This window comes from Scomber scombrus, chromosome 18 (assembly GCF_963691925.1).
Source record: "Scomber scombrus chromosome 18, fScoSco1.1, whole genome shotgun sequence".
Classification (NCBI taxonomy): domain Eukaryota; kingdom Metazoa; phylum Chordata; class Actinopteri; order Scombriformes; family Scombridae; genus Scomber; species Scomber scombrus.
Window position 1 is genome coordinate 558,310 of NC_084987.1, and position 12,040 is coordinate 570,349.

The following is a 12,040-nucleotide window of genomic DNA, read 5'->3' on the forward strand; positions in this document are numbered from 1 at the left end:
TGATAGTTCTGATTCCTGATAGTTAATGAGGTATTAAATTAGCAGCTGAATCATTGCAGGTCAGAAAGTGTTCCCACCGTGGCCAGATGGTGGCGCTGCAGATCTGCCAATCTCAGATGATTAACTCTGATTGACTAGTTCTCCAGTTTCTATGATAGTTAATTCAGCATTTTTGTGTTTGTGACAAAACAAGTTATCTTAATGTGTTGGTGTTGGAGCATTAAGTAAATAACCAGGTTTAGTGAATAATGATAATACTGTAACAATGAATCAGACAGTGTGTATTATCAGCAGCTCTTTCTGTGCTTTCAGTTGTAGAAACAGGATGTGTTTACACCATAGTAACTTCCTGTTAGACGCTGCTGCAGAAACCACAAAGACTTGCAGACTTCAGTGTGTGCCAACGGCTTTTATGGCTAATACTTTATGAAGGTTTGATCACGATGTTAAATGTCTGTGAACAGAGCAGGAAAACATATTTTTAAATGATGACAGATAGAAATTATTTTAGACGTTTTAGTGAAGACTTCCTCTGATTTGAGCAGCGATGGCGACGGCCATCGAGCTGCTGGAAGCTTTGGAGGATTTGGGCGACAGGGAGCTAAAATCCTTCAAATGGTACCTGCAGCAGGCCGACTTCCTGAAGGACTTCCCGGTGATCCCAAAGAGCCGACTGGAGACAGCAGACAGGCCGGACACCGTGGACCTGATGGTGCAGACCTACAGGCAGCAGTGTGTGGAGGTGGCCAAGAGGGTTTTAAAGAGGATGAAGAGGAATGATCTGGTGGAGAGTTTGTCAAACACTGAATCTGGAGCTGAAGGTCAGTCCTAGACACACATCACGCAGTCTGAGCAGTCTAAATGATAACTAACTACAATTAACAACAATTAACTATAATTGATTTGATGTCTATGTGCTGCAGGTCAGTCAGCTGGTGCAGCACCTGGTGCAGGTGAGCAAACCACTGAACACCTGCTCACCAAATATTACACATGTATGATAAATGGTTTTTAGTTCGGTTGTCCATGTCATGTCCAGGCCACTGAGTAAAATGATCAACTCCATCGTGCTGAACGAGCGCTTTTTTTCAACATAAAAGATTGCAGTGTGATGACGTAGGGATGCAAGAGTAGATGCAATGTGAGTGCAGGCCAGTGGGGGGAGTGTGGGAGTGGGGAGGGGCAACAATCAGGCTTAGGCACAGTACAAGGCAAACAGGCCTGGTGTGAGAACATCCTGAGACAGCTGCACTAAACTATCTCTTAACTGTTTTAAAGAGCAGTGGCTCCTGGAGAGCTGCTGCTCTGCATGTTTCAGGTATCTCCTCTAACACTCCTGACTCTAATTATTAACTCGTTATCAAGAAGCTGAAGCTCGTCAAAGGCTTGATAATGAGTTAATTATTAGAGTGGAGAGATACCTGAAACAGAGGAGGATGTGGGTTAGAGAAATAAAAAGCTAATCGGTAATTTCTTATCACTGATCTCACAGATTAACACCTGGTTATACACCAATATTTACAGTTCAATCAAAAACATATTTAAACACATAGGTACATAAGTAGCCTCCAGTATGGTTTGGCAGTTTCAGGTCTAACCAGAGGAGTGACTGCAAGCACAGCAGAACAGGTTACAAACAATTAACTTATTCAACACTAAACAGAAATGTTTTTGTTTTTTTTAACTAAACATAACACACAAAGCAAGTTAAGGTGTGTTTGGTAGAGTGTTTCTTTGTTGTAACAAAGCTTCTTTGTAATAAATCTTATAATGTTTATTTCCCTTTTAAATAGAGCCACATTAGTAAGGAACATGCGTGGCTGTGTTGGTCACTCTGCTGGTATCGTGTAGGCTCATCACGCCGTCTTTGTCGGCACGCTGCTCAGAAAGAAACGGGAGGATTTAATGGAGATGTTTCTGAAAGTCAGATAGATTTGATGGAGCAGAGATTTGTACAGTACGACTGCAGTGAAGGAGGCGTTTACACTCTGAGAGACCACACCTACTTAGATATGAGTTTAAAGATTTATAGCAACAATAGTAGAGGGATGGAGGGATGAAGGGATGAAGGGATGAAGGGATGGGTATGTGGTGGATAGGGAGCCGTGTCTTCTTCCGGTCCTGGATGGAGCCCTCATGGTTCCTGAAGTCAAATGTAAGCGAGAAGGTTAGAAAGGGTTTGGGAAGAAGGGATGTGACAACTGAGACGAAGGAGAGAGGAGAGGATGAGGTCTGACTTAATCAGGGAAGTATGAGGAGTCGTCTTTGTTCCTGAAATGAGTTATAAAACCTTGTTAATGATTGGTTGCAGCTCTAGAGGAAACATGAACGAGTAACAGAGCATAGCTGATAAACATCAACATATAATGTGACCTAACAACAGGATTTATTAGGATTTTTAATAAATGCTCCTTAACACATACATTATAAATAATAACTCAAAAGTAATGAGTCCCAATATGACCAGCAATAAATGAGTCAGCAGCACAGTAACCAGGTCTAATGTCACCTTCTGATATGTTTCTTCATCTCAGTGGAAGTCAGTGATGTTGGAGAGACTTCAGAGAATAAAGAAGCTTCATGTGTTGAGCCACAGACTGCTCTGCTTCCTGACCTCACACCTGTCAGCAGACACACTGAAGGTAAAGTCCTAAATCTGTGGCGAGGGGCTCAATTTTATTAATATTGTAGGGGGCGCTATTGAGCCATTTTACCTCGTGAGGATATCGGTCCAAGAGACTTTTTGGCGCGTCTTTAGATGATACATATGCTTTCCACATTTCGTTCATCTACGTCAATCTGGAGGGAGGGGCTCAATTTCCTTAATCTTCTACGGGGTGCAGTACCCCCATTTGGCCAGCAGTTCCTGTTTAATGGCGAAACCGCAAAACTCTTCACATCGCCACGAAGCAGCCAAACCAGTAATCAAAAAGATTTTGGTAACTTTTCATCTCCAATGTCTCAAGATGTTTCTGAGTGAATTTGAAGTTGGTCGGATTAAATCTCTAGGAGGAGTTTGTTCAAATACGATAAGTTCGATTCAAAATGGCCGAATCCCTGTTGGAGTGAGGGTATGGGTCCAAAAGACTTTTTAGTGCGTCTTTACACGATACATATGTGTACCGATTTTTGTTTGTCTATGTCAATCTGAGTTGAGGGGCTCCATTTTTTAAATTTTCTAGGGGGCGGTATTGAGCCATTTTACAACGCCCATTACGCTCAAACCAATTCCCTAATTAGAAAGTTTTTGATAACTTTTCATCTCCAATGTCTTGAGATGTTTCTGAGTGAACTTGAAGTCGTTTGGATTAAATCCCTAGAACAAGTTCGTTAAAGTACGAGGCGTGGAAATTGCCAAAATCGCACATATTTTTTAAAATGGCCGACTTCCTGTTGGAGTGACATTGTGGGTCCCCCAGACTTTTTTGTGCGTGTGTACATGATACATATATTTACCAAATTTTGTTCAAGTACGTCAATCTTTCACATTTTTATATTCGTTAGGGGGTGCTATTGAGCCATTTTGCGGCGGCCATTTTGGCGAACCATAAAATATCAAAGTCTTTGCCGAGTCTGATGTGCGTGCACATTTTTGTGAGTTTTGGGGCACGTTTAGGCTGTCAAAAAAGTGTTTTGTCAGCACTATAATTATAATCACTACGATTACAATAGGGCCTTCGCACTGTTTAGTGCTTGGGGCCTAATAATCTTTACAGATACAACAGGACTTCGCCCGCCATTGGTGGGCTCAGGCCCTAACAAGAAGAAGAATTAAAGCTGCAAGCAGCGATGATCAGGCTTTCGCCCCCCTGTAGTAACCAGGTCTAATGTCACCTTCTGATATGTTTCTTCCTCTCAGTGGAAGTCAGTGATGTTGGAGAGACTTCAGAGAATAAAGAAGCTTCATGTGTTGAGCCACAGACTGCTCTGCTTCCTGACCTCACACCTGTCAGCAGACACACTGAAGGTAAAGTCCTTCTCACAAACTACAATATACAAATATACAAACCTCTTTATTACTATTATACTTTGACATATCTACTCTTCTAAAACTGAGCTGCAGGTACTACAACTCATACAAACCAGTTTTTTTATGCAGGAAATATCAACTAGAGCAGAAAATATTATGTAATAATATAGAATATACTGTGGTTATATACTGCACCTGTATCCAGAAACAAAGGCTTGATGCTATTGGTCTAGACTTAGGAGTTTTTAATTGACGGCACAAAGATTTATTTTATTTGTGGATGATATTGATTTATTTAGTTGTGGTTTTTAAATCAGTTATTACCTGAAAGAATGCAAAAGTATTTTAAAATGAAAGCAAGTTGATTTATGTTTCAGTTGAAGAGGTGTGTTCATGCAACAGCTGCTGTGAGGAACCTAAAACCTGCTGCAGCACATTTGGTGAGTATATTTGAATTGATTTTGTGGACTGGAGCCAGTGTGCAGGGTTAATGTTTGAACAAGCCTTGCACTGTATGTGATGTTGATGTAATTCAACTTCCTTTTTTCTCATAAAAAAGAGAGGGATTAGATAAAAGTTTTACTAAAAAATCTGGAATTGAATCTCAGCTGAATTTAACATTTGACACAGTGAAGATTCTTCAGTTATGATACGAACTTCACTTGGATTGGCGTTTCATACTGTGAGATTTATTTTTCATGGGTGTTACTTTGTTCTTCACAGAGGAACAACGTGTGATGATGCCAGTACCACAGCCTCCACCCTCTGAAGCGTCGCTCCATCTCAAGCTGCAGTCTGAGCTGCAGGACGGGTTTAAAGCGTGGGCCGAGAGGCAGCACAGCGTGAATGTGGAGCTATTCATCGCAGACGGACAGAACAGAAACGCCAACGTGACATCAGGAGAACCAATGAAAGCCAGCCACATCTTCCAACACCTCTGCAGACAAGGCACACCTGTAAGAACAGTGCTGACCAATGGGATCACAGGTTTTGGCAAATCATTCCTTGTGCAGATGTTTGTGTCAGACTGGGCTGAAAAAAGAGAGAATCAAGATTTGCATCTCGTGTTTCCATTCGCTGTCCGGCAGCTGAATTTCTGGAGGAAAGAAAGGTTTAGTTTGGCGGAGCTGATTCACACATGTATCCCAGAAACCAACAGCATAAAGGAGGAAACTCTTAATGACATCTTCACAAATTTACAGAGCTCCAGAAATGTTGACAAAAGTGAAATCAAACTTCTGTTTGTGCTCGACGGACTGGATGAGAGCCATCTTCTGTTAGACTTCACGACCAAAGCAAATCCCTGTCTGGATGTGACAGAGTCCACCTCAGTGGATGTGCTGCTGACAAACCTCATCAGGGGGAAACTGCTTCCCTCTGCTCACCTCTGGATAACCACACGACCTGCAGCAGCCAATCAGATCCCTCCCGAGTGTGTCGGCATGGTGACAGAGATCAGAGGGTTCACTGACCCACAGAAGGAGGAGTACTTCAGGAAGAGATTCAGAGATGAGGAGCAGGCCAGCACCATCATCTCCCACATCAAGACATCACGAAGCCTCCACATCATGTGCCACATCCCAGTCTTCTGCTGGATCACTGCTACAGTTCTGGAGGATGTGTTGAAAAGCAGAGAGAGAGGAGAGCTGCCCAAGACCCTGACTGAGATGTACATCCACTTCCTGCTGCTTCAGATTAACCAGGCAAAGCAGACATACAGCCTGGACAAGTGCATTCAGTACCTTCAGTCACTGGCTAAACTAGCTTTTCAACAACTACTGAAGAACAACAAAATCTTTGACGAGGAAGACCTTAAAAACAGCGGCCTTCATCTGAGAGCTGCCTCAAAGTACTCTGCAGTGTTCACTCACATCTTCAGACAGCTGAACTGCCAGAGGAAGTTCGACATCCAGAGAAAGATGTTCTGCTTTAATCACTTGAACATCCACGAGTTTCTGGCTGCTGTTCACGTGAACATTTCACTCACAAACTACAACAAAAACCTGATGTCCGTTTCACGAGTACGAAGTCTGCAGATGTGTTTCAGAAAAACATCAACAACAAAAGTCCACAAACACGCGGTGAAAAAAGCCTTAAAGAGTCCAAATGGACACCTGGACTTGTTCCTCCGCTTCCTCCTGGGTCTTTCACTTCAGACCAATCAGACTCTCCTACGAGGCCTGCTGATACAGACAGGAAGTAGCTCACCGGCCAATCAGGAAACAGTCGAGTACATTAAGAAGAAGATCACTGAGAATGTGTCTGCAGAGAGAAGCATCAATCTGTTCCACTGTCTGAATGAACTGAATGATCGTTCTCTAGTGGAGGAGATCCAACAGTCCCTGAGATCAGGAAGTCTCTCCACAGATAAACTGTCTCGTGCTCAGTGGTCAGCTCTGGGCTTCATCTTACTGTCATCAGAAAAAGGTCTGGACGTGTTAGACCTGAAGAAATACTCTGCTTCAGAGGAGGCTCTTCTGGGGCTGCTGCCAGTGGTCAAAGCCTCCAACAAAGCTCTGTAGGTGTTTGGAGATCAACTCAAATGTGATGATTGAAACAAAATGTTGCAGCTTTTATGTATAAAAGTAGAATTTATCCGTGATATAAGAGGCGATGGAGAGACCTGCCGTAGATACCAGCAGCATATGTTTTACTCTAGTTCATTGTTTTTTGGGGACCGGTGACACAGAACAACTTCATATATATTTAATCAGTAAAACACTTAAAATGCTCATCAAGGAACAATCTGCAATAATAGTGTGTGATCTGTATCTGAATGATAACTCTATACATGTTAATGCATGGGCACAATTGGAAATACTACATATTAAATACAAACTGGACCTTAAAGCACTAGAATTTAACTTATTACAATATATTTCAAGTTATTTGCACAAAAAGATGACTTCTTGCATTATGTGCAAAAAGATATGTCTTCAACATTTTTATTTTGTAATAGGCACATTATTAAATTATGACCTTTTATCACCTTACTCATACAGGAATAAATAAAAACTCCTACATGAGTTTCAGTGAACTATGGCATTTGTACATTTGCTCCATGTTGTCTTCTCTCTGATCAATCTCTACTGTCATCAGAGAAGTATGTCAGCCATGGTGAAGTTTGAAAACATAAACTTGTAGCAATTATGAGTTCAAGTTGACGCTAAATGCCAAAATATAAATCCAGCGTTACTCTTCCTCAGGTTGACTGACTGTAACCTCTCACATAGAAGCTGTGCAGCTCTGTCCTCAGTTCTCAGCTCCCAGTCCTCTAGTCTGAGAGATCTGGACCTGAGTAACAACAACCTGCAGGATTCAGGAGTGGAGCAGCTTTCTGCTGGACTGGAGAGTCCACACTGTACACTGAAGACTCTCAGGTCAGGATTTACATTTTTCTGAGCAGATTACCATTTAAATTCTGCTCTGCATGCAGGGTAATATCAGTAAAAACTAGGAAAATACTTTTTGAAAATTTCTGATATTACCGATATGATTCCTGAGTTCTCATAACACAAAGCAGATCATCACAGGCAAGCTATTATTGAATTAACTGTTTATGATGGTTAATAAAGTACATTCTATAATAAAGTAAATGTTATAAAACAATGCAGGCTGTCAGGATGTCTGATCACAGAGGGAAGCTGTGCTTCTCTGGCCTCAGCTCTGCGCTCCAACTCCTCCCATCTGAGAGATCTGGACCTGAGTGACAACAACCTGCAGGATTCAGGAGTGAAGCAGCTTTCTGCTGGACTAGAGAGTCCACACTGTACACTGGAAAATCTCAGGTCAGTTTTATTACTGTGTATATAAAGTAATATTTTGGCTTCTCCTCAGTTTCTACTTTACATGAAGAGTTTATGATATCAAAAACATTTAGTGTACTGTCTGAGCTGAAGTGATGTAACATCAAGTATACAGTAAGTAAAACTCCTTCCACACCAACATGTGAGGCAGGATTTATGTTTCTGTCATTTAATCTTCAATGCAGACTCAATTTGCATTAAGTCATGAACATCTATTATAATTGAATCAATAACAGAAAATATACAACACAGAATTACTGATTTTTCATTAAGGAGCCCATTCATCAGTGAATAGAGAACAGGAGTTCAGGATGTCTTACGTGTTTGAGGCCAAGCACAATAACTTCAGTGTTTTCTGAGTTTAGTAGCAGGAAGTTGCAGGTCATCCAGGCCTTTATGTCCTTAACTTATGTTCCTAGTTTTAACTAGTTGCAGAGTTACAGAGACGGCTGTTACATTATAGTAACTGGTGAATAATATATATTACCCCAACATAGATAATCCCTTTATTTTAGAAGGTTTTTGCACTAACGACGGACATCGTGGGGCTTTAATACGTCTTAGACACATATGTTGATAGAACCCTCATGAAGAGACTGTAAAGAAATGCCTCAAGTACATGTTTTTAATATGTTCATTAATAATACAAATATCCTGGATATATGGAGAGTGATGAACCTTCAGGTAGGGACGACTCATTTTATTCACCTGTACACAACTCCTAAAACATGTGCAACACTGCTTTCAAGCTGATTTTAATGCTTTTTAAAAATATATTATGTGTTTGTGTATTTATTACTGTCTATTTCTTTAGTTTTTATATTCAGGCACGGCACAGAAAATGTAGTTGTACATCTTGTGCAATGACCATAAAGTCTATTCTATTCTATTCAGTCTGTCAGGATGTCTGATCACAGAGGAAGGCTGTGCTTCTCTGGCCTCAGCTCTGAGCTCCAACCCCTCCCATCTGAGAGAGCTGGACCTGAGCTACAATCATCCAGGAGACTCAGGAGAGAAGCTTCTGTCTGCTGGACTGGAGGATCCACACTGGAGACTGGACACTCTCAGGTATGGACAGACAGGTGGATACTCTCAGGTATGGACAGACAGGTGGACACTCTCAGGTATGGACAGATGGACACTCTCAGGTATGGACAGATAGGTGGACACTCTCAGGTATGGACAAACAGATGGACACTCTCAGGTATGGACAGATGGACACTCTCAGGTATGGACATACAGATAGACACTCTCAGGTAGAGACAGATGGACACTCTCAGGTATAGATAGACAGGTGGACACTCTCAGGTAGAGACAGACAGGTGGACACTCTCAGGTAGAGACAGACAGGTGGAAACTCTCAGGTATGGACAGACAGGTGGACACTCTCAAGTATGGACAGATAGGTGGACACTCTCAGGTAGAGACAGACAGGTGGACACTCTCAGGTATGGACAGATGGACACTCTCGGGTATGGACAGACAGGTGGACACTCTCAGGTATGGACAGACAGGTGGACACTCTCAGGTAGAGACAGACAGGTGGACACTCTCAGGTAGAGACAGACAGATGGACACTCTCAGGTATGGACAGACAGGTGGACACTCTCAAGTAGAGACAGACAGATGGACACCTGATCTATAACAAAGAGAAAGAAAGAGGAACCTCTGATGGTAAGAACCATTATTCTGTGGGTGCATTCAGTAGTATTATCTGTTGTGACTGGGTGATCAGATAATGTAATAAATAAATATATATACATTTTGGATAAGCTGTTTGCTTCATGTGTTTTGCATCACTGTGGTGTGATGCTGCTATAGGCCTGTGTGTGGGAGTTAAGTTGTCAAGTGCATTATATCTGGGCTTTTGCAGTGTGATAAGTTGCGTCTTTCACTTCAGTGACTCTTATTTTGAAGGGGCCCAGGGGCCCCTGGGGGTACTGATCCAGCCAGCATCACCAGTGTGTGTCTGACTGTGTTTCTCCTGCAGGATGGATCATGGTGGAGTGTGGAGGCTGAAACCTGGTATAAAGAAGTGTAAGTATGTTTATACAGTTTGATTCATGAGAGGAAAACGAAAAATGCCCATACCACTTCCCTTTAGTCACCCAGTTCCAGTTCAATCCCATACAACTCTGTTATCCTTGTAAAGGGCAATAATAAATATGAATCAGCTGTCAACACAATAGATAAGAGAAGGCAAAAAATAAAGTCACAAAGTCAGACAGTACAAAGTAATTAAACTCTTCAAAAAGATAGAGGTCCATTTAAAATACTAATATGAAACAAGATTATTGCTGAAGCAGTTAAACTGTAACTGAACTGAAGTCTGAAGGATTATAACTTTATAGAGTAATTTAAAAGCTGTAATGCAGCATTTTGCTGTCTGATGGTTCAGCATAATGTACAATCACCTATTCACCTTTTAATGTCATCCATTCTAGGGTTTATGCGAAATAAATACTTTCTTATAAAGCTGTGACTGTGTCTGTGAGTGTGTGAATCACAACTGGCAACTCTGAATGCACAAACTCACAGAATGATGTTTGCAGGCAAAAATCTGAATGTACAATTTTACAAAAGTGGGATTATTATCCCATTATATTACACATTTAAACTCATAAACCAAAAAAACTACACACATTTTTGCCTTAATCTGTAATCGTTAACTAGACACGTTTTCACAGCATCTTCACATTGACTTTCAAAGTTATGTTTCACTAAAACAACAATCGTACCACCAATGAAGTTTGATATTTTTTGTAGCAAAGTCACCTGAATGTAAAATAATGACGATGTCCAGACACGTGGCCTAAACATCTTAATGTATTGTGTCTCGTTCTCTCCATCAGATGCTCGTGAACTCACACTGGATCCAAACACAGCACACATAAACCTCAAACTGTCTGATAACAACAGGAAGGTGAAACGTGTGGTGGAGGATCAGTCATATCCTGAACATCCAGACAGATTTGACTACTGGCCTCAGCTGCTGTGTAGTGATGGTCTGACTGGTCGCTGTTACTGGGAGGTCAAGTGGAGAGGAGGAGTTAATATATCAGTGAGTTACAGAAGAATCAGCAGGAAAGGAAACAGTGATGACTGTTGGTTTGGAATGAATGATCGGTCCTGGAGTCTGTTCTGCTCTCCCACTGGTCGTTACTCTGTCTGGCACAGTAACAGAAAAACATCCATCTCCTCCTCATCCTCTTCCTCTGTCTCTAACAGAGTAGCAGTGTATGTGGACTGTCCTGCTGGCACTCTGTCGTTCTACAGAGTCTCCTCTGACTCACTGATCCACCTCCACACCTTCAACACCACATTCACTGAACCTCTGTATGCTGGGTTTGGAGTTGGGTTTGAGTTTGATCTGAACCTGCTGTTGGATAGTTGCTGCTCCTCAGTGTCTCTATGCAGGCTGGATAGAGGAAGAGGGATGGAACTGAATATGAATCAAATATGAACACATCATGCACCAAAGCGGGGAAGACACTGTCCGATTCATCACAGACCGATGTTAGAATCGGGTTGGATTTCTGTCAGATTGGATGTTGTTTCCTGCGCACTTTGCAGTTACTTGCAATCGATCCTTTTTGCACCCAGAGCTAGAAAATATGACTATTTGTATGGACTTGCTCACAGCCAATCAACACAAGTGTTCCTGTATTTAATGCAACATGTGATTGGTCCACTGCCACAGCAGCTACGACCCGTCTGTGGTGGTGAAGTCATGGTGAATGTGAGTTAGTGCGCTTAGCAGTTCAGCAGCCAAGATGCCTCCTAAACGCTCTAAAGTGTGTCTACACTACACGCCTGTTACTATGGATACAAGACAGAGACCTAAATGTGTTAATGGGAATCTAATGAAGGTCAAGGAAGGAAGGGAGGAAGGAAGGAAGGAAGGAAGGAAGGAAGGAAGGAAGGAAGGAAGGAAGGAAGGAAGGAAGGGAGGAAGAAGGAAGGAAGGAAGGAATGAATGATGGAAGGAAGGAAGAAGGAAGGAAAGGAGGAAGGAAGGAGGGAGGGAGGAAGGACGGAAGGTAGGAGGGAGGGAGGAAGGAAAGGAAGGAAGGAAGGACGGAAGGTAGGTAGGAAGGAAGGAAAGGACAGAGGAAAGAAGGTAGGGGGGAGGAAAGAAAGAGAGAAGGAGGGAGGGAGGAAAGAAGGAAGGGAGGAAGGGAAGGAAAGGAAAGAAGGACGGAAGGAAGGGAGGAAGGGAGGAAAGAGAGAGCAAGGAAAGAAAGAGAGAAGGAAGGAAGGAAGG

The 12,040-nt window shown here is 42.1% G+C and overlaps 1 protein-coding gene across 1 annotated transcript; it reads left to right on the forward strand.

Moving 5' to 3' along the window:
* The first annotated feature begins 547 nt into the window (after positions 1-547).
* LOC133999189 (NLR family CARD domain-containing protein 3-like) lies at positions 548-11,239 on the forward strand. The gene is made up of 10 exons (XM_062438376.1): positions 548-821; positions 924-953; positions 2,535-2,642; positions 3,860-3,967; positions 4,348-4,410; positions 4,694-6,488; positions 7,177-7,350; positions 8,671-8,844; positions 9,767-9,813; positions 10,629-11,239. The coding sequence occupies exons 1-10, from the start codon at positions 548-550 to the stop codon at positions 11,237-11,239; spliced, it is 3,384 nt and encodes a 1,127-aa protein (XP_062294360.1).
* The last annotated feature ends 801 nt before the right edge of the window (positions 11,240-12,040 follow it).

Excerpts from the sequence above, each read along its gene's own strand:
- LOC133999189 (XM_062438376.1), top strand. The coding sequence starts at position 548 with ATGGCGACGGCCATCGAGCTGCTGGAAGCTTTGGAGGATTTGGGCGAC. Across the intron at positions 2,643-3,859 it reads TGTCAGCAGACACACTGAAG|TGGAAGTCAGTGATGTTGGA; the intron begins GTAAAGTCCTAA and ends TCTTCCTCTCAG. Across the intron at positions 4,411-4,693 it reads AACCTGCTGCAGCACATTTG|AGGAACAACGTGTGATGATG; the intron begins GTGAGTATATTT and ends TGTTCTTCACAG.